The sequence below is a fragment of the Alosa sapidissima genome, chromosome 1 (genome assembly GCF_018492685.1).
Source record: "Alosa sapidissima isolate fAloSap1 chromosome 1, fAloSap1.pri, whole genome shotgun sequence".
NCBI lineage: Eukaryota > Metazoa > Chordata > Actinopteri > Clupeiformes > Clupeidae > Alosa > Alosa sapidissima.
In genome coordinates, this window is record NC_055957.1 from 44,477,121 (window position 1) to 44,500,316 (window position 23,196).

The 23,196-nt window shown below is 46.1% G+C and overlaps 1 protein-coding gene across 2 annotated transcripts in view; it reads left to right on the plus strand.

The window, feature by feature from the left end:
* Nucleotides 1–23,196, plus strand: part of LOC121715815 (ephrin type-B receptor 1) — a 186,256-nt gene that overhangs the window by 119,419 nt on the left and 43,641 nt on the right. For both annotated transcript variants that reach the window (XM_042101777.1, XM_042101788.1), the window contains exon 6: nucleotides 12,611–12,735. In XM_042101777.1, the coding sequence (XP_041957711.1) occupies nucleotides 12,611–12,735 (125 nt within the window). The remainder of the gene's footprint in view (nucleotides 1–12,610; nucleotides 12,736–23,196) is intronic.

Sequence of the window (23,196 nt, forward strand, 5' to 3'; positions counted from 1 at the left end):
GTGTTTTCCTTAGTGTGATAGCTCAATTTACAACCACAATTGTCTAAAAGAGAAAAAAAAGCCAACATGACAGACTTTTTTCCCCAAAGGACAAAAAAAGCCCATCTGTAATGCATCTCTACCGGGGATTTAAATTGGGCCCTTCTTGTACTTTAGCTTGCTCTTTTGTGTTGTTTGTGTTCTCTGTTGCGGCACCATTAAGAGCTCGACCGCGAGCGAATGTTTCCAGGACAATAGCAGCAAGTCTGGGACAAGTGCAGCACTTTCGCCAACATTGTTACAGAGAATGCTTATCTGTAATAAGGACACTCTTGCCCTGTCGAAAAGTAAAGAGAATGGCAGAGGCACCAGCGTCACTGTCCTGTCGCCTGCTCTCCCTTTTATTTATGTATTTTTATTTATGTATTTTTGTATGTGTTTATTTATTGCTCAGACAACTGGGTCCAACAACATCTGAAGTTGCTAGCCATGGGATGTAACTATTGTAATGCATCGCAAATAATACTATTTAGTCTGCATTAGCTGCAGTGTAAAATATGTGCCAAAGGGAAAATCTCATCTTTTTAGTCATCCCTTTCTCTCTCTCTCTCTCTCTCACACACACACACATACACAGAGAGAGAGAGAGAGAGAGAGAGAGAGAGAGCATGACTTGCTCCTCCCAGTCTTCCCCATCAAAGTGAAGGCTTTTGGGTAATTCAATGTGCTAGGAATGTCCTTGCCTCATGCTTGGAGGAAGTTCATTCCCGAATATCACTTTGGCTCAGAGTAACGCATGCGGCTCTGATCCTGCCCAGTGCCTTGTATTCTGCCCCGGATCAAAGCCAGATTTGGGCTAAGCCTGGCCCTTGTGTGTCCTCCTTAGAGTGCAGAAAAATGCATGGCTTGTTATGATCAGTGGCCCAGCCAGCGTGTTTGCCTGCCCCATCTGAACTCCCTTTGTAGTTACCCCCCAGTTTTATTTACACATGGCAGACCCTTTGATAGCATCCCTCAAATATTCCGGGCCTCCAATTTATTCCACTCTGCAAGAGACCATTCCCGTTTACTTTTCAAAGTCAACAAGAGTAAACTTTGTGCACCACAAAGTGCAACTACAGTACGGCCTTTATTTTGGGCCTCTCCGTTTAGATGTGTCCCGGTGGCTCTGGGGCTAGTGCAAGGCTGTCTGCTGTTTCTTTTTTAAAATGAGAGTTCTTGGTTTAAGTATAAGTCCAGACTCACTCTCTCTCTCTCTCTCTCTCTCTCTCTCTCTCTCTCTCTTCTCCCTTCTCTCTCTCTCTCTCTCTCTCTCTCTCTCTCTCTCTCCCTCTCCAGCAGTAGCAGCCAATAACTATGAAAGCACACACAGCAGAAGATAACAGAGTGGGGAGAAAAAACTCATCTAATTGCTGTAATAGAGGACAGTGTTGGATAGTGTTTTAAAGGCCCAGGGGGCCTCCATTTACCAAGCAGGCCTTTGGCATGGATACAGATTTAATCATTATTACAGCAGAAAGACAAAGGTGGTTAGTGGGGGGGGGGGGGGGGCCTCACATTCTGGTGGCAGCCTCCATTCCATTACAATAGTTGTCCTCTGAAGAGCACAAGGACCATGTAGACCAAGACATTGTATTCATGTGTGCGTGCGTGTGTGTGTGTGTGTGTGTGTGTGTGTGGGCGGTGGGGGGGGTATATATGTGTGTAGTTTATCTGTCTGTCTCTGGGACAGACTGGGGGTATATATGTGTGTAGTGTGTCTGTCTGTCTCCCATTTCTTCTGAACACTGGCACAGTGAGATGGAATTCTGAAATCAAGCCTGTGGATACAAAGCATGTTCTGGAACTTTGTCAGGCCTTCTCTGTCTCCCTACAGTATTTTGCCATGCTCCAGCAGAGTTGGGTGGCCTCCGCACACACGCCGCAAAATCACCCACCACTGGGCCGCTTTTACAGAGAAAGAGAGAGGGAGAATGAAAGAGAGTTACTCCAGTCCAGTCAAGGGGAGCTCGAACACTAAGTTCTCACCATGTGGAAAATGTAAATGTTTAAATGAGTTCTTTTCCCTCATAGCATGTTGAAACCCACGGGGTGGGGGGGGGGGGGGGGGGGTTGCCAGCACTTATGTGTATGTGTGTGTGTCTGTGTCTCTGTGTGTGTGTGTGTGTGTGTGTGTGTGTGTGTGTGTGTGTGTGTGTGTTGAGCAGCAGCGAGTAGCAGTGTTTTTAGGAGTAGGAGATGGCCAAGAGCCTGATAGCTCCGTTTGACAGGTGGGCAATTCCACACAAAACTGTCATGTCCATAACGCAAACTAAATACCATGCCATTGTGTTTGCCGTTATGGATGTGACAGTTTTGTGTGGAATTGCCTAAGTGATCCCTTGAATATCACTGGAAGCAGTGAATTGCCGCCTGCTGCTCATTACTAAAAACCTCTCCTGACTGGCAAAGAAGCTTTATTATGGATTAGAGTAAATTTGCAATGATATATCAGCATACCAGCATATACCGTCAATTTAAAAAAAGTGCTGTTTACTCGCTACAGCATTTAAAACGGAAAAGGGAAAAAAACTGTTCTGTGGCACCTCATTTGTCTTTGTGTAGAAGATATTTTGGCTGTACTGGTCCCAAATGCCTGGTTGAAAATTGCTGCAGAGCAGTTTAAATTTAGTTAAGCACAAAGTGATATGGAAAGCGCTTCCTGTACGAGCTCTAGAGTATTATTGTCTCTCTGTGCTACCTCTGATCTCCCATTTACATCCCCCGAGTTCCCAACACACTCAGACTTGGAGGACACACACATGTGCAAGACACCGTTTCATTTGATGTTATTTTGCCTTCTCCAGTCGTCATCTTTACACACTCTTGACACCACCTCAGAGAGAGAGAGAGAGAGGGGGGAGAGAGAGAGAGAGAGAGAGAGAGAGAGGGGGAGAGAGAGAGAGAAGGAGAGAGAGAGAGAGAGAGAGAGAGAGAGAGAGAGAGAGAGAGAGAGGGAGAGAGAGAGAGAGAGAGAGGGAGGGAGGTAGAGGGAGAGGTGGTGGGGAGAGGAGGTTAGTAAATAGCGTTTGATTATCAGGGTGGGCTAATGGCTTCCACTGGCCCTGCGCTGCCTGACAGGCTAAATGGCACGCTTGACAGATGGATGCGTCCAGGATCCTCCACTCTTCCATTGTTAGCGCTCCTCGGCCCCGTAATGAGGTGCCTGCTTTTAATCTGCTTGGCAAAATGCAAGTCACCTACACACACATACACACACACACACACACACACACACATACACACACACACACAGACACACAGACACACAGACACACACACATTCTTTGTGGACAGGTAATTGTGCCAAAGGAGGATGGACATGAATGCAGACCTTCCAGTCTTAAGAAGTGTGTTGGGGTGGGTACAGTAGCATGCTTAGAAGGAGTGGAAAAGAAAAGAGAATCCTTTAGTAATCATAGTGAGAGAGGCTCCATCAATCAAGTCAGTGGTTTGTACATTAGTGTGTGTGTGTGTGTGTGTGTGTGTGTGTGTTTTTCAGCTTCCCATGCTCTTGCCCATAGGCTGTAATGCTTTGATGTTTAGATGCTATTGACAATGTGTGAGGAAGGATTTGGACAGTAGCACTGTGTGTGTGTGTGTGTGTGTGTGTGTGTGTTTTACTTCCTTCAATGTTTGGATCTGTGAATCTTCCCCTGTGTTAAGGTCCACATAAAAGCATTAAAATGTGTGTGTGTGTTTGTGGTTGTGTGTGTTTTTCCATGACAGTAGTTCTATGACTATGACTAGAATGTTACTTGATTAATTATGCAAGCATAATCACTGACCTTTACTTCAACAAGATTGGCTTCACACAGACACAATTACCTGTTTTTGAAACATCACTGAGCATAGCAACACATTTCCCCCACCTGCCCTTGTTTTTTAGCCTGACGTAGTCATACTCAATTCTAGTCAGAGTCTGATACTGCTCCATTGGGACGTAATTATGGGGCGTGTTTCAACCGATACAGGGGGGGAATGCCTCTGCACTTAATTGGATAGACCTAACCAATCGAGCAACAAAATAGCTTACCGTGAGGTGTAGGAAGAAAACACTTGAACCATCCTTCTTCTCCACAAATGCCTTAACATTGTTTTCTGGTCTTTTGTAAAAGTTAGTGCCGTCAATAACTCCTAGCCTACAACACTCATTAGCGAAATCTAAGATATAGCCTACGTAGTAGGGTAGGCTATTAGGAAAAAACTGATAGCCTATATCCCCTCCATTTTTAAAAATAATTCTGTTGAACACTGATATGCTTGTTGAACACTGATATGCTATTTAACAAACATGTTAAATAGCTAGGAAAGGCTGTCACAAATGCCTCGAACAGGTGGTCAATCAGAGATTTCAAACAACGAGGGAACATGTCGCAATGCAACAGTGCTGTTTTCCCTTGATGAAAGTGAAACCACGAGTTTTCCCACATCTCAACTTTGGCCAAAGTTTTCAGAAATATTCGTTTTCAGTGATAAAACCTCATTAAATAATATGCATTTTCCATATGGGGTCTTAAAAGCCATGTATCCTTCTAGGCACAGCATTTTTTGTTTCAAACATAAGCCTAATCTAAGCGTGCTCAGATGATGTGATAGACCAGGCGCTGTTGCTCACCTGTCCATCATCGTAAAGCCTGATTTGATTGGTCAGCCCGATCTAGGGCGAGCATACTTGCTCCACAATGGAGCAATGCCAGACCGAACTTCCCGACCTCAGATGTTGTGGGCGGGACTAAGTTCGGAATGGCACCCAGGCTACTTGTTTTTATGACAAGCATAATGAATAAGTAAATACTTACTAACATGCCTTTCTATATTGATATTGACATATTAATACTTACTAACATGCCTTCCTATATTGGGCATATATTTACTTTCTTATGCCATTAATAGGCATGTTTTTGTAAATTGCTGTGGCAATGAGCTGTAGCATTAATTGTTGTAAAGGTTGATACAGTGCGGTAGGAATTGTAGTAAGTGTGGTTGGCATGCTTTCTAGTCATTACTCAAGTGCTTGCAGCTAAAGGTTAAATCTGGCTAGCTCCAATGAAACAATCAGTTGTCAAGTTTTGTTATGTTCTTCTGAGCCATGCTCACATTCATACATTTTAATTGTTCCCATGGTCGGGATGCCATTGGGTTGTTGTTGTTGTTAAGTAGGAATGGGCAGGTGTATAGAGTGTGTGTGTGTGTGTGTGTGTGTGTGTGTGTCTGTGTGTCAGATCTGTGCTGATCACCTGAGTCATATAGAGGGACCCTGGAGGTTGTAGGGTCACTAAACTCCTGTGAGATCCTTCACATCCTGTCAGTGGTGGGGGGCTGACCACTGGACTGATTTGTGAAAGCCTTCATATCCTGTCAGTCGACTGAGGATGCCCACCCCCCCCCAATAGATTTACAGCCCACTCCTCAGAGCCTCTTTCTTCCCCTCTTTCTGTTTTAATTTCGCATTTCTGCTAGTCTTGGCCTGGTTGGCCCATTTTCAGTGCTCATCTGAACTGAATGTAATGATTCAAAGGTGCTATTTCAAGCCCATAACATATTGTGTCACATTCAGCAATCATCTCCTCACGATCAACTAGCTGCCCATTCCGTGAGTACACTGTAAAAAAAAACGGTTTCTGTAGGCAGCCCAGAAACAAACTAAGTGGGGGCAGCCTGTCTCCCAAAGACAAATGAAACCCTGTGTGGAGTTTCTCTGGGAATACTGAAGGAGTTAGCTACCTCTCTGGTGTGTTTCATTTGGTCCTTGGTTAACATATAATGTGAGTTGTGTGAGACAAATAGCCTGGAAATCCAGACCCAAATCTGAAAGATTAAGGGTCTGGCTACGAGTAATGAAAATGGCCCAACTCCAAGGGTGGCACCAAGCATGCATTTAAAAATATCATTGCATGCAATTGGATAACACTAAGACCTATATTTACTAACTGATTCCGGACTTCGACGTTGCAGCGCTGTCGTCATCTGTTTAGCTCACCTCTGGCCCGCCTATATCCGATGTGATTGGTGCAGCTCGGCTCCATGGGCATAGGTAATGAGCATCATTAGCCTACTCCTTGCCAGAGTGACTTGCTGAACAAATTCAAATTGTGCTCTCGCGAGAACTCTGGATTTCCAGGGTATGAGACAAAAGCATCTGCTAAGAATTTTAAATATAAACAAACAAACACTACTTCCTGCGTAATCGCTGACTGCACCTTTAAATATTAGACAAGGTTTTGGTAAGACTGGCTCTGTTGTACATCTAGTAAGTATGTCTGTCTGCCATAATAAAGGCCCCAATTTAGAGTGTAGATTGGTTAGAGTTGTAGAAAGTAATTGTATTAAGCTTAGGCAGTATAAAAAGCTTCAAAAAGAAACATTTTTGTTAGTGTCTATTGTTTCATTTGAGTTCATTGAGTAGCATTCTAAAATCGTCTCTCTTCCAGATAGGGGAAGTAAACTCTGGAGTTGACCCCCATTTCAGTCAGAACCTTAGATAGGTAGATCTGGTCCGTACTCAGTTGTTAACGATCCATAATCTCCATCAGGTTTCAGTGTTTTTTTCACACTATAATATGCATGAGTGAAGCAAGTGTTGCAGGGTTACTAATGGTTTAAACAATTACCATCCATCTGCATTTTCACTCTTCTAAGTGCCCATAAGCAGCTCTGGTTATGGTCTTTCTCCTTATTACGGACGTGAAATATTCATCCGAGGGAGAGTCCCAGAAAAGGAAACGAGCTCTCTGCAGCATTTTGTTACTTTAAAACTCAGAGCGCGTTTGTTTGGCCAGATCAATCATTTTTCAGATCATTACAAAAAGATGTGCCAAGTCTGAATGGCTTCCTGGAATTGGCATTATTCATGTCTGTGCCACCTCACTGAACATGTGTTGAGTCTGCCTGGGAGAGCACATTATATATACAGTTTGTGTTTTCAGGTATGTTTTTGGTCTTTAGTCTTGTCATGCCACCTCATGCCTCTCCTTCCTCATAAATGCCTGAGGGGGGGGGGGGGAGCAGATAAAAAAAGCCTGAGGCCAATACACTGGCAGGCATGTGGCACAGCTTCTCATGCACAAATCGGCATCTTCATCAACACACTGAGATTTCGTCATAGCCTGTAATTCAGCATGATAGTTGGTATATGTAATGGCAAGATTCTGTCCTTTTATACAGTCAATCATATTTGCAAAATGGCATGTAAGCCTTCATAGATGAAAGACATCAGCACAGTGGTCAGCAGAGATCTCCACATCTCACCGAGGCAAACTTTGAGGGTTGTTGACATGTTTGAATCCTGATGAGGCATGCTAGGATATTGGTTAAAGGAAACAGAATGATGAACTGCTGGGCTGTTTAAAGGCTGCAGTGTGTCATTCCTCTTGTGTGTTCAGACAATGACTGAGGCAGTGCATTCACACTTGTTGCTTAGGAGGCCCAGAATTAAATTATGTTTTTTTTTTTGTGGAAGCAGTCCAGAGCACAAGAACCAACTACACAAATTATGTTTGTTTGGATGTCTTTCCGTCATAAATGTGTGATTTATTCTGTGTACTGCTTTGGCCTGGCCCTCTTTTATATTCTATGCAGTTGTTGGGGAGTGGAGGAGCACACTGATGAAGGCAAACTAGCCCAAACCTCTGGACTTGTGCTTGTATCCACCCCTGCGGAATAAAAGGCACTGCATGAGAAGTAGGCTGGGTCTGTAGACTTCATAATAAGTTCGGTCCACCACAACTCAGAGCGACAGAAGAAAATATCAGTGGTTCCCAGTGTGAACAAAACAAGAAACAAAACCAAACAAAACAAAACAAAAACAAGAAAACTGTGATCTTGGGAGTGAGGTTGCAGCTCAATAGCCAGTTAACCAACCCCTGACAAAAATTACAGTGAACCACTTGCTATTGGAATGGTCTAGAATGTCATGGAATTGTCATGCTAGAGAGAGAGAGAGAGAAAGAGAGAAAGAGAAAGAGAGAGAGAGAGAGTATGCTTTGAGCCAGCTTCATTGAAACAGCAGCTCTCTACATGCACACGCACACACACACACACACACACACACACTGAGCTAGAAGTGGAGTACTTTCCTCTCTGCATGCCACTGTATTCATCTTAAGCAAGTTGCCACAGGAAGGCACAGTAGTCCTCTGACTACGTAGTCTCTTCCATTCTTTCTCAGTTATTCTCAAGCACCACTTCTCTATGTGGGAAGTCTATTCCTTCTATATGAGAACCAGAGCTCACTCACTGCTAGAGAGAGAGACAGAGAAATCTGTTGAAATAAAAAGCAGTGCAGAGCCTGTAGCACAATTAGACAAGGGAGGCTTTGGTTTGCTTGGACAGGACAAACAGCACCTCTGTAGTGTTGGGGGTAGGGTTGGTGGTGGTGTAGTGTTGGGGGTGAGGTTGGTGGTGGTGTAGTAGGGTTGGGGGTGGGGTTGGTGGTGGTGGTGGTGGTGTAGTGTTGGGGGTGGGGTTGGTGGTGGTGTAGTGTTGGGGGTGAGGTTGGTGGTGGTGGTGGTGTAGTAGTGTTGGGGGTGGGGTTGGTGCAGTGGTGGTGGTGGTGTAGTGTTGGGGGTGGGGTTGGTGCAGTGATGGTGGTGGTGGTGTAGTAGTGTTGGGGGTGGGGTTGGTGGTGGTGGTGTAGTAGTGTTGGGGGTGGGGTTGGTGGTGGTGTAATGTTGGGGGTGGGGTTGGTGGTGTAATGTTGGGGGTGTGGTTGGTGGTGGTGGTGTAGTAGTGTTGGGGTTGGTGGTGGTGGTGGTGTAGTAGTGTTGGGGGTGGGGTTTGTGGTGGTGTAATGTTGGGGGTGGGGTTGGTGGTGTAATGTTGAGGGTGGTGTTGGTGATGGTGGTGTAGTAGTGTTGGGGGTGGTGGTGGTGGTGTAGTAGTGTTGGGGTTGTTGGTGGTGGTGGTGGTGTAGTAGTGTTGGGGGCTGGGTTGGTGCAGTGGTGGTGGGGGTGGACTCGGTGGAGGTGGTGGTGGTGTCCTGCTGGGGCAGGCCGAGTGGAGCTATCGGAGTGCCACTTCTCAGCATTCACTCAGGTGCGCTGGCAGCTCTTGCTAACCGCTGCCATACAAGGTATCAGTGTCAGACCAGCGGACACGGGCCATCCATCTCCGCCTGGCCTTTCAGTGCCACTGCGCCACTGCTGCTGGGCCCTGCCCTCCCTTCCCATACCCTGTGTGTGTGTGTGTGTGTGTGTGTTTGTGTGTGTGGAGAACAAAATAGACGACCGCCATTGTTTGATTGTTTTGTATGTGTGCGTGTGTGTGTGTGTGTGTGTGTGTGTGTGTGTGTGTGTGTGTGTGTGTGTGTGTGTATGCGTGTGTGTGTGTGCGCTCTGCAGGTCTCTTAGTTGCTGCAGTATGAGGACAGGCATGCCTCAGCAGCACTGGCCTTCCGGAGTAGAGCAAACAACGGCTTACACAGCAGCCAACGCCACACAAAACCCCTGATGACTGACACGCCAGCTCGCATGCACGCATGCCATTGGCCCACACACAGCTCGCTCCGGTGCTGTTGATCCGCACCCAGGAAGCATGCGCCGCGGTGCGCATTCAGGGGAGGCGACGCCGGCTTAATGAATAGCCTAGGTTGTCTTTACTTTTGGTCTTCGCCAAATAAACACAAATCCTATTTCACAGGAGCTCTATAGGCTGACGCCACCTGCCATGATCCCCACACATCAAGAATGTTATTTTTGTTTTTGTTAGTTGAGGATTTATTGTGTGCTTTTCCAGAAACCTATGTATCTCTGATGGAGCAAATCTGTCATGTATGTTAAACCAACAATAAAAACATTAGGAAAAATACCTTAAAATGAGCAGATGGGTAAATTGGACAGTCTAGCTAGCTGGAAGGGCACAAAAAATACCAAATATTGCCGTATATGTTTTTCATTTCTGTGGCGTATATGGGGAGGGTTGACTTTGATTAATGGTAAGTCAGCCTTTGAATTAAAAGCCAGGGGCAGTGAGAGGCTCCAGATAAAAGTGGAGCAAAGGGTTGAGGGAGCGAAGGGGGGGGGGGGGGGGGGGAGAAAGAGGAGAGGAGGGGTACAGTCACAAATCACTGTCACCAGCAGCACACCCCCCCTGCCCAGGCCCAGACACACCACAACACCAAGCCCACAGGGCACACAGAGCCAGTCACCAGATCCAGCTAGCCATCCCCTTGTCATGTTTGAAGAGAGATAACCTGACTGTGGGTCTGCTCTTCTGAACCTGTCCTAAGTGTCTCAGCTGTTTCACATTTGACTTATCCTGTCATGTAAATAACAGCAGCATATGTGGACTGATTATACAAAATGATGCTGAAAAAAGAAGATGGAGAAGAGTGTTTATTGCAGTAGTGTGTGTGCGTTTAAAAAATGAAGGCCAGAGTGTGTTCTGTAATGATTGGGGAGATTGAAGCTGCAGTTGAGTTTTAGATGGGGGAATAAAAAATTCAAAGGAAGCTTAGACAGAGATTCTAAATCTACACACACACACACACACACACGTACACATGCAGACACACACGCACACATGCATGCACACATATACATTTCATCAGGGAGGCCGGTGCTGTGCGGCATCAATAGTGGTAAATGGCTGCCCTGGGTGAAAGAGGAAGGCATAGCTCTCGACTGCTCTGCAAAATGAGGGGGGCGGGCGGCTGCGGCCCCTCTGCTCCTGGAGCTGGCGGGAGCAAATGCAGGAAAAGCAATTTAAAATCCTGGAGCTGTCTGTAACAATGTGGGCCCATGGCTGGTAATTGATAATGCGGGGCAGAACTGGGCAGTGGAGCGTGAATGAGGGAGAGGAGAGGGAGGAGAGGAGAGAAAGAGAAAGAGAGAGAGAGAGAGAGAGAGAGAGAGAGAGAGAGAGAGAGAGAGACGCTCCAGCACAAGGTGAGACTGTCACAGGAAAGGATGGGTGGCTGGGGTAGTTTGGTGTGTGTGTGTGTGTGATGAATGGTGAATAGCTGCTAGTGAATAGCTTATATTGTTGACCACGTCTCTAAATACTATTTGGGATGTGCGTACATAATCACAATTGTGTGTGTCTGTGTGTGTGTGTGTGTGAAATATAAAGAGAGATAGAGTGAGTGTGTGTCTGTGTCTGCCCCCCACGTCCTCTGAGAAGCATCTGAAAAAGCCTTCCTTATGTAGAGAAGTGTGTAAACAATTACATTAGACAATTATTCACATGCATAGGCTCAAGTGACTGCTTGATTGCTGCTCATTTATGCGTAATTGCCTTCATAATTCATAATTCCATAGGATGGCAGCATGTCTCTCTCTCTCTCTCTCTCTCTCTGTGTGTGTGTGTGTGTGCGTGTGCGTGTGCGTGTGCGTGTGCGTGTGCGTGTGCGTGTGCGTGTGTGTGTGTGTGTGTGTGTGTGTGTGTGTGTGTGTGTGTGTGTGAGTATCTCTGTGTCTGCATGAGTGTGTGTGTGTGTGTGTGTGTGTGTGTGTGTGTTTCTCTGCAGCATACAGTATTGTTCCATCATCTGGTGAATGTTCCACCTCAATGGTGGGAATCAGCCCAAGCCCAATAAGGGAGAGAGAGAGGGATAGAGGGAGGGGGTGGGGGTGGATGGTGGTTTGATGCTGAAGCAGAGCTAAAATGGTATCTACCACAACAGCCCCTAACTGTGGGTGGCTGGATGGGTATGTGTATGTGTCTTAGTGTATGTCTTGTGTGTATGTATGTGTGTGTGTGTGTGTGTGTGTGTGGTTGGGGGGGGGGGGGGGGCAGTGTATTGGCCGCAGTAACAATAGTAGTGAAGGACGTACATACAATAGTAGTGAAGGACATACAGTAAAAAATGAGAAGCAAGAGAGTGGCCAGTGTATAGTAGGACATTGAATGGGATTAATTCACAGCCCCATGCATGTGCATTCAGGTGTGCAGCCTCTGAAAGGGGTGGATTGGACCTGAACAGCATGCGTAGCATACTCACTGGGCTCAGACCCCCGTCCAAGAAATGGAGCTTGCTCAAGGAACTGTTATTTGCAAAAGAAAGCAGCGTGATGGAAAAAGATGGGGGAGGGATTTACAGAACTTGTATCACCAAAAGTCATTTCGGTATTTCATAACTGGTATTCACTGTATTTGCTTTGTTTCGAAGGAATGTAGTTCACTTCATTATTCTCCTGTTTTGGGTGCATTTAGAGCGCATTGTAAAATGTTGAGAAAACTCAGTTCACTGGACAATGTGGTGCGATAGATTATTTGAATGTTCTTTTCAACACGGCCATAACACACTAGTATGCCCTGTGTCTTATGAGTCCCACATAGCACTGAAGCAAGAATTGTATAGTTAGACGCCTGGGCAAACCATAATAAGTTTAACGAAATTATTCAAGCTGGTAGAACGCCTGTAAGAACTTGTTAATCTTAGTAAATTCGGTAGTCAAAAGTTAAGAAAACTCTAAATCTATTCCATTATATAGCCCTAGTCATTTTAGTTTTTACATTGTGTCTTTGAAGTAATTGTTCCTGACTCCATGAGTCTCTCTTTTTCTCTCTCTCTCTCTCTCTCTCTCTCTCTCTCTCTCTCTCTCTCTCTCTCTCTCTCTCTCTCTCTCTCTCTCTTTCTCTCTCTGCACAGCTCCCTCCATCGTACCCATCATGCACCAGGTCAGCTCTACCATGAAGAGCTTCACATTGTCATGGCCACAGCCTGAACAGCCCAACGGTATCATCCTGGACTACGAGCTCCGCTACTACGAGAAGGTGAGAGATGTGATGCAACAGTGATGACCTGACGTGATGTGTGGGAAGAGTGCGGTGGGGTGGGGGTGGGGTGGGGGGGGCTTTGGTCCATTGCATGTCCGATATGCCCGCCAGCTGGGCAGCTTCAGCTCCGCTTGAACCATCCCTGTCTATGGACCGTGTGGACTTCAGTGGACGGACTGATAAAAAGGAGTGAGAGAATAAGCCGGAGAAGAAGCTGAGGGTGAGGAAAAGAGTTCTGTGTCTTCTGTCAGACGTAGACGAGTGTGTGTGTGTGTGTGTGTGTGTGTGACCTCCAGACAGATTTCAGCCTTCTCCTGTCACAGTGTGGGAGAAAAGACTCGTGGGCTTCTTTTCATCCACAGATTTGAGTTGTTTGAAAAAAAGATATCATCCATCAGCTGGTGCGTTTTGGTCAGCGGTGGGGTCTGTGAGATGGGAGATCTCCAGCCGAGTGTTCAGGATCTCATCAGCCGGACAGGGGTTGCTAGGAAACGCGTGGGGGTTATGGAATGATGTGTGTGTGTATATATGGTGATGGCAGTGTGTGTGTGTGTGTGTGTGTGTGTGTGAAGGGGGTGGGGGTATGAGAGATCTCCTTAAGTGGTGTGTCTCTGATAAAGCTGGCAGGGTAGCTACAGAGAGAGAGAGAGAGAGAGAGATGAGGTCTGTGGTGAGATCTCTACTATTATACTTAATGATCCCATCCTCTAGCCCCAACCATATATACACACACACACACACACACACACACACACACACACACACACACACACACACACACACAGATAGACACACACACACACACACAGATAGACAAAGAGACAGAAGACAACAAGACAGACACAAAAGACAGACAGACATACAGACAGACACACACACACACACACACACACGCTTGCGATCACATGGACATATACAGAGGGATAGACAAACAGACAGATGAACAGAAAAATAAACAGACAGACAGACACACACACACACACACACTCACACACTCACACACTCACACACTCACACACACACACAGCACCTTCCATGGGGTTCATGCTTGCTAAGGGAAACATAAGCAGAGTCGTGCGTATTCAAACATTAGCAATGCACTAATACACCTGGATTGCCCATTATCCTCAATGTGTTAATGTGAATGCGACCCACTATGCATTCATGCTTGCATGCACACACACACACACACACACACACACACACACATGGGAGAATGTGGAGAGCATTAAGGTGAAGTCCTATGCAATCAGACAATAGAAGCATTATGCAATGTGTAGTAGTGGATAGATGCAAATGCTTCAGCTGAAGTAGCACTGTGTCAGCTATCCATTTACTCTCTCTCTCTACACACACACACACACACACACACACACACACACACACACACACACACACACACACACACACACACACACACACACAGAGAGAGAGAGAGACATACACACACACACACACACACACACATACACACAGACACATATACACACAAACAACCGTGCAAGCATACTCACACTAACACACAGTTCAGCGGAGAGTGAAGGAAGAGGATTGGGAGAGATAGAGAATGAGAGTTTTGTCCATGGCAGTGGCATTATTGTCTACAGTACAAGCCAACAGAAATGTTTTCCGAGGTCTCTACAGATTTTTGGAAGAGAGCTTGCTGGTTTCTGTTCCCTTCAGTCGTTGTTTTTCTTTTCCTTCAGTATTGCTTTCTGCAAAAACGTTGCTTGGCACTGCAGCTAATGAGTTCAGTTATTAAAGCTGATTTAATCAAATGTTCTCGACAGACATTTTCCACCCACAATAGATTAGAGTGATGCAAATGTAGCTCACCGTCACACTTATTTGCTGATAAATATTTATGAGTTATTATTGTGTAGTTATTTAGGTTGCATGTCGTGTAGGCAGAGAGATGGGAGCTTCATAAAGACAGTGTGTGTTTGTGTTGACTGTTAAAGATGAATGACAAAAAAATAGTGTAAAGAAGCCTCCATACATCCCAACCTGACTGCAGACATAGTGTAAAGAAGCCTCCATACATCCCAACCTGACTGCAGACATGGCCGAATTCTGTTGAGCCGGAGGTGCACACTCACTCAAGACCAGGAAGTAGACAACAGATCTATAGTACATCCTCTTCCTTCTTTCCTCTCCTTTTTTTAGATGCTCTATCTCTCCCTCTATCACTGTGTATTGCCCTGTATGCATCTCTTTCGTTCTCTCTCCCTGTCTCTTTGTCATATATGTCTCCGTCTGTCTCTCTGTATCAGTCTCTCTCTCAATTCAATTCAATTCAAGTGAGCTTTATTAGCATGACAAATATTTTTGCATTACCAAAGCAGAACATACATTTAGACATACATTTACATAGAGAATGCTTGGAATACAGTACATAGCAAATAGATACACATCCAAGATTAACAAACAAGCTGGTGTATGTGTGTGTGTGTGTGTGTGTGTGTGTGCATGTGTGCATGTGTGCGTGCATGCGTGCGTGTGTGTGTGTGTGTGGCTGCGTGTATGTATGGTGTTTGTCTGTGTAATTATATGGATAGGTGCCATATAAAAGTAATGATTATTTAATTATTTAATTATTTAACCACTGTCCCTTGCCTTATGGCATTCGGTGACGTATTTGTAATCTCTTTCTCTCTCTCTCTCTCTCTCTCTCTCTCTCTCTCTCTCTTTCTCTCTCTTTCTCTCTCTCTCCTTCCATATTTGTTCCATGTTTCATTCAGAAAGTCAGCCTGACACTGTGAGAGACAGTGACACACACACACACAGACACACACAGACACACACACACACACACACACTCTGAGGTTCCTTGCCTAGCCATGCCCGTCCCGGCGGTGAAAATGACTGGTTTGTGACAGGGGGGGCCGCCTGAGAATGGAGATGAGATTTCCACCTCGCTGCTCTCCTGACTCGCTGCAAGGTTCATCTGCCACCGGTGCCGCCACGCTGTGCCATGCCTCACCCCCTAAACACCGTTATTTACCGCCTCCGTCTGCCGGGGCCCGCCACCACGTCGTCGTAAACATTGGCCTAGGTGCGCCGCTCACAAGGTTTTGGCAGCGTAGAATTTCAATGGCGGGTAAATATGCAGTTTGAGTATCCTTGTGTATCTGTTCCAGAGATGTAATTGTCTGCGGTAGGATTGCACAGATGGACAGGCAAGACTATGAGAGCTAGATTGATAGATTGAAAGAGAGAGAGAGAGAGAGAGAGAGAGAGACAGAGAGAGAGGATAAAAGAGTGAAACAGAATGATAGAGTCTGTCTGTGAGGTTTGAGTTTCAGTGTTTCTCTTGTTGTTGTTTTGCGACCCCTGTTTGGACACAATAGCAGAGGGCTGAGAGGCAAAGCACAGTTGCCATGTCCTCCCCTCTGCCCCTGCCCAATACGCTCCGAAGCAGCACAGTGACATTCAGATGGCCAGTGCTGAGTAATCCCTCTCCATTATTGAAGGCCCCACCCAGCAAATGTCACTCTCTCTCCGCTGATCGCCGGGCTGTGAACTCTGAGCTCCACGTCCATGTGTTTTTTTAACTCTCTATTTCCATCTTCTTTTCTTTCCATCATTTTCTTTTTTTCTTCGAGTAAGAGTGGCTGTGAGGTCATTGCTATGCCTCGGGGGCTTTTACGGCTCGAGGTGGGGGGTACTGGAGCTGCTGTTGGGGTGTGTTTGGGTGGTGGTGGTGGTGTGGGGGGGGGGGGGGGGGGGGGGGGTTGTGCCTCTTCACGGTCGGTCTGGCAGTGGCGTGGCGGCGTCAGGAAAAGTTCCTCGGCGTGTAACAGTAAAGTGATGACGGGAGCCGTTTCAGTCATAAAGCCTAATAATTGTGTAGGGGTATCTCTGTCCATAACCTCATCACTCACAAGTACACTACCTGTGTGTGTGTGTGTGTGTGTGTGTGTGTGTGTGTGTGTGTGTGTGTGATGTGGGGGGACTTACAGCCTGGGTAATTTGGCTATTAAAAACCTGTGGCTTCCATAAAAGAGCGCCCGGCGGTGCTGGGTTCTTTATGTGGTGAGGAGCTCCGCAGCTGTGACGGATGGCTCCTCTGCATCTGCGCCGCCACACCGCAGTCCCAGACACGGCTATCGCTATGGCGATGGCCCCGGCCTCGGCTCAGTAAAATGAGAAAAAAGTACTGTAACTTGCATTTCACACATGGCTGCAGTAAATGATACTTTTGGTGGGCCTGAAGTACAAAGATCAGATGGCTGATACGATGCATGGAATGCTTTATGCGGTGATCTGGCGGTGACACACACACCTATAAACTCTCCTACCCTGCAAAAAAAGCCTCCCTCTGCTATTTGGCATAGGGCCACCCCATGGATATGTAGGATTTGAACTTAGCTGTCCCCTTCCAAACACACACACACACACACACACACACACACACACACAAACAAACAAACTGATAGTCTCTCACTCCCTTCCACGTCTCAATCACTCGGAACAGGGCTCTGCCCCTGGTAAAAAAAATCAAAAATTGTGTGAGTGTGTGTATGTGTGTGAGAGGAAGTGAGGAAGGTTAGACACACACACACACACACACACACACACACACACACCACACACACACACACACACACACACACTCAAACACAAACAAACAAACACATACAAACACTGTTAGTACTCCTGAGCTACTCACCCGTAGAAGGGTCTGTGCTGATCCTGTCATTTGGCGGTGAGTTGCAGTGTTGGGAGAAAGAAGGCTTGAATTGTATTGCTATTCTTTGTATTTCTTTGCTCCTTACCATCGCATGAACTTTCATCACAAAGGAAGGAAACTTGTAGCGGAGAAGGTCACTGCCTCCATCACTTGAAACAAGACTCTGGCCCTGGTAAACAAAAGAGCGGTGTGTGTGTGTCTGTGTGTGTGTGTGTGTGTGTGTATTAGTGTGAGAGGAAAAAAATTACGAAGGTTAGAGACACACACACACACACACACAGACTCATTTGGTTGGTGAAATGCCCCAGAAAGTGTATGACTCATCCTCTCACTCTGTCCTTCTGATGGGAGTTGCTTATTACTTATTTAAGCCTTGGCAGATTTAAAGTGCCAGCATCAGCACCAGGCTTACCTAGGGAGAAGAAAGACTACAGTACACTCCATCTTATTACAGCTTTTGTAATAAAATGCAGACCAATATCATATCATGGCAACGCACTGTAATATTATAACATGAAGCGCACCGCTCCATAATAAGTAAGTCATTGCAATGTGTGAAGAATCATCTGCAGTGCTCTTTCTTTTCCTTTTTCCATCTGTGTCTTTCTACATCTACTCATTCACCTCTCTCCTCTCTCTCCCTACACCCCCCCTCCTCTCTCTCCCTACCCCCCCTCCTCTCTCCCCCCCTCCTCTCTCTCCCTACACCCCCCTCCTCTCTCTCCCTACACCCCTCTCTCTCCCTACACCCTACACCCCCCTCCTCTCTCTCCCTACATCCCCCCCTCCTCTCTCTCCCTACACCCCTCTCTCTCCCTACACCCTACACCCCCCTCCTCTCTCTCCCTACACCCCTCTCTCTCCCTACACCCCCCCCCCCTCTCTCTCCCTACCCCCCCCTCCTCTCTCTCCCTACACCCCTCTCTCTCCCTACACCCCCCCCCCTCTCTCTCCCTACACCCCCCTCCTCTCTCTCCCTACACCCCTCTCTCTCCCTACACCCTACACCCCCCTCCTCTCTCTCCCTACACCTCCCTCTCTCTCTCCCTACACCCCCCCTCTCTTTCCCTACACCCCCCCCCCCTCTCTCTCCCCACACCCCCCTCCTCTCTCTTCCTACACCCCCCCTCTCTTTCCCTACACCCCCCCTCTCTCTCTCCCTACATCCCCCCTCTCTCTATCCCTACACCCCCCTCCTCTCTCTCCCTACATCCCCCCCTCTCTCTCTCCCTACACCCCCTCCTCTCTATCCCTACACCCCCTCCTCTCAATTTCAATTTCAATGGAGCTTTATTGACATTACTCAATGAAGCAGTGTTGCCAAAGCAAACATATACACTGTAACAAAACAACACAGATACAATATCTGTTAAAAAAAATAAATTAAAAAATAATAATAATAACTAGAAATGCAATTCCAAGGAATTACCAGTGCATGAAAATGCTAAAGTTGTGATGTAAAATATCATGTATAGTTAAAACAGATAATACAGAGATGGTTACTACGGTGATGCTAGGATAGACATGGTGGTTGCATAGCTTAATAAAAGTTGATAGTTTAAAAGTAGACTGTTTAAAAGCTGAATGTAGATAGTTTAAAAGTAGTAGATAGTTTAAAAGTTGTTGATAGACAGCTAGTTTAATAGATAGTTTAATGATAGTTTAAAAGTAGACCGTTTAAAAGTTGAAGGTAAATAGTTTAAAAGTTGTTGACAGACTGGAAGTTGAATGAATGTTGATATTCAAATAGTTTAATGGCTGTGTATAGGTAGATATTTGACGATAACTGAAAGTTGGAATGGCTCTAATGTTTGCTAGCAGTTATGCTAAGATTTTTAACTATGCTAACCATGCTACTTAGCTAATGTTTTATAGCAGTTCTAGCAATGCTAACCTGCTAACCATACTACTTAGCTAACATTTTCTAGCAGTTTAATGAATGTTGATATTCAAATAGTTTAATGGCTGTGTATAGGTAGATATTTGACGATAACTGAAAGTTGGAATGGCTCTAATGTTTGCTAGCAGTTATGCTAAGATTTGTAATTCTGCTAACCATGCTACTTAGCTAATGTTTTATAGTAATGCTAGCAATGCTAACATGCTAACCATGCTACTTAGCTAACTTAACTAACATTTTCTAGCAGTTTTGCTAAACATTTTCTAGCAGTTTTACTAAACATGCTAACTATGTTAGCAATGCTACCATGCTAACTATGTTAACCATGTGACTTAGTTAACCAAGCTTATCATTTTAGTAGTTATGCTAACTATGCTAACTAGCATGCTAACTATGTTAACCATGTTACTTAGCTAACTTAGCTAATCATTTTTAGTAGTTATGCTAACTATGCTAACTAGCATGTTAACATGTTAGCATGCTAACTATGCTAACCATGTTACTTAGCTAACCTAGCTAATCATTTTTAGCAGTTTTGCTAAAAATGCTAACTATCATGCTAACATGCTAGCATGCTAACTATGCTAACCATGTTACTTAGCTAATCATTTTTAGCAGTTATACTAACTATGCTAACTAACATGCTATCATGCTAGCATGTTAACTATGCTAACCATGTTACTTAGCTAACCTAGCTAATCATTTTTAGCAGTTTTGCTAAAAATGCTAACTAACATGCTAACGTGCTAGCATGCTAACTATGCTAACCATGTTACTTAGCTAATCCTTTTTAGCAGTTATGCTAACTATGCTAACTAGCATGTTAACATGCTAGCATGTTAACTATGCTAACCATATTACTTAGCTAACCTAGCTAATCATTTTTAGTAGTTTTGTTAAAAATGCTAACTAGCATGCTAACATGCTAGCATGCTAACTATGCTAACCATGTGAGTTAGCTAACCTAGCTAATCATTTGTAGCAGTTTTGCTAAAAATGCTAACATGTTAACTTTGTTAACCATGCTAACTAGCTACAGTGGGTAGGAGTCATAGTTGATGAAAAGTGTTGACAGTTGATGACAAGTTAAAAGTTGTTGATAGACAGCTAGTGAATGTATATAGTTTAAAAGTTTAAAAGTTGAATGTAGATAGTTTAAAAGTTGTTGATAGAAAGCTAGTTTAATATATAGATAGTTTAATGATAGTAGACCGTTTAAAAGTTGAATGTAAAAAGTTCAGTAGTTTAATGGGTTACATTGTTTAACAGTGGATTATTGTAGTGAGGACTTTTATTTTGAAACAGTTTTGGGCAGAGGAAACAGTTGAATAGGATGTGTAGTCTTAATTGACCCAGATTGTATGCTTAAAGCCTGAGGCTGCAGGTGGCCTGAGGATTCTAATTGTTAAGTCTATGGGGATTTTTAAAAAGTTTTTCTTTAATAGTTTAAAAAGTTTCAAAGTTGAAAAGTCATACCAACCCGATCTGTTTGAAGACCTACGTTACAAAGTTTGAATGAAGTTCCTAAGTTAAACTGTTCAAGAGAAATTACGTACGGAAAAAGTGGTAAGCGGAATAATAATAATAAGAAGAAGAAGTTGCCTAGGAAGAACAGTACAGTGCATGACTGTAATAAGAAGAAGAAGTTGTTGAAGTTGCCTAGGAAGAACAGTACATTTTCATGCACTGTCATAATAACAAAATAATAATAATTAAAAAGAGAGAATAATAAATGAAATGTATAATGATACAGTATTACTATACATACTATACTGTATATTTATCCTCTCTCTCCCTACACCCCCCCTCTCTCTCCCTACCCCCCCCCACTCCTCTGTAGTGTTAGTGTGTGTGCGGCCACACCCGGTGCATGCCGGGTTAGCCTCCGACGAGCTCCATCACTTGCTCCCCACACACACACACCCTCACACACACATACCCATACACGCACACACACACACTCCCTCTCTGCAGATTGCTTCATGGCCACCGTGACCCCCCGTCATGTTTCCACGGCGCCGCCGATATTCCCTCCTCGTCATCGGAGCTGCTCCCTACATGCTCTCTGCCTGGAGATATCCCTCTCCCTCTCTCTCTCTCTCTCGCTCTCTGTCTCTCTCTCTCTTTCTCTCTTCCATCTCTCTCTCTCCCTCTTTCATCTCTCTCCTTCACATTTTCTCCTCTTCCTTCTTCCCCCCACGCTTCTTTCATTTAAACAAATTGGCTACATCCAGCCATGGCTCTTGCTTGACCCCCCCCCCCCCCCCCAAAACACACGCACACACACACACGCACATAATAAAAGAGTGTTAGCGCACAGTGCTTTGTTTAGCTGAACCTTTTCCGTCTCGAGAGCACACAACATTTATCTGCCATCTTCTCTCTCTCTCTCTCTCTCTCTCTCTCTCTCTCTCTCTGGTGCGTGCCGCTCTGAATACATTAGTGCACCGGCGTGGGCAGCTGGGTACCGGCCGAGGGTAATGGAGGGGAGAATTAATGGCCGCCGTTGCCATCGTAGTCCTCATCGGCGGATGTGCGTGTGCAGGGCCTTCTGTCACGCAAGGCTCGTGCCCGACGGCGTGCGAAGAACAAAAGCTGAAGGGAGAATTAAAGCTCTCCAAGGAGAGGGGGACCGGGGGGGGGGGGCAGGAGGACGAGGGCAGAAGGTGTCTGTGAGCGACACTCACCAAGGAGCGCTGCTTAAAATAGAACCTTTTTTTATTTGCTGCGAGCGTTTAGGTGCCGTGCGCCTGGCAAATTGAAAGGACCTGTGCTTCATGAGCTGAGATCTCCCCCCAGCCACCCAACACCATTCTCTCTCTCTCCCTCTCTCTTTCTCCCCCCACCTCTTCTTCTTTCTCTCTCTCTCTCCTCCCTCTCTCTTTCTTTCTCTCTCTTTCTCTCCCACTCTCTCTTTCTCTCTATCTCTCCCCCACCCCTCTCTCTCCCTCTCCCCCTTTCTCTCTCTTTCTCTCCTCCTGCTCTCTCTCTTTCTGTCTTTTTCTCCACCCCCCTCTCTTTTTCTCTTTTCACCCCCATCCCCACCACTCCCCTCTCTCTCTCTCTGTGTTGCCATCTTGAGTGTCGGCTGTGGGCGCGTTTGTGGCGATGCTCTCCTGCTGGGTGCGTGGCGCTGCCAGGTGGCATGGCCACCGGTGGGGCCGGTTGGCTCTCGGGCAGGCAGATCGGAACAAGGGGGGGAAGCAGAGCGCTCAGGACCTGCAGAGGAACAGACGGTAGCGGCAGCTACGGCTGCAGGTGGAGGAGGAGGTGTGGAGAGGGGGCACGGGCGGGCGGGCAGGCACGTGGGCATGGCCAAAAGGGAGAAGGGGAGCAGGGTGGTGGAGGAGCGGGTAGTCAGGACAGGAATAGACACGGTGTGGCGGTGCCCGCTTTAGCATGTGTGCGGTCCGGTGCCGGTGCTGGGGCTGGCGGTGCGGTTCGGCTCGGCCGTGCCTGGTGCGGTGGGGCGTCTGGGCTTGGCAGTCTGGAGGCGCCAGATCCCTCTGTGCCAGCAGAAAGTGGAGCTGAGAGCAGGCCACGTGCGGAGAGAACTGTCTGTCTCTGCTGGCACCAGCACTGCTGGCCGACGGCCACGACACCCCCAACACACACACACGCCCACACAAACACACACACACAAACTCTCTCACACACACACACACACACACACACACACACACACTTACATATACAGTACACACACACCTCCCTCGCGGCCCTCCTCAGCGTCTTGAGATGGTAGGCATGGGCGGGGCATCTGTAATCCCCATTTGACTGGCAGCGTGAAAGGTCTGCTCCAGGTCGGTGGTCCGAACTGGAGCCAGGCGAACACAGAGCAGGAGGCATGGAGGGAGAGATGCAA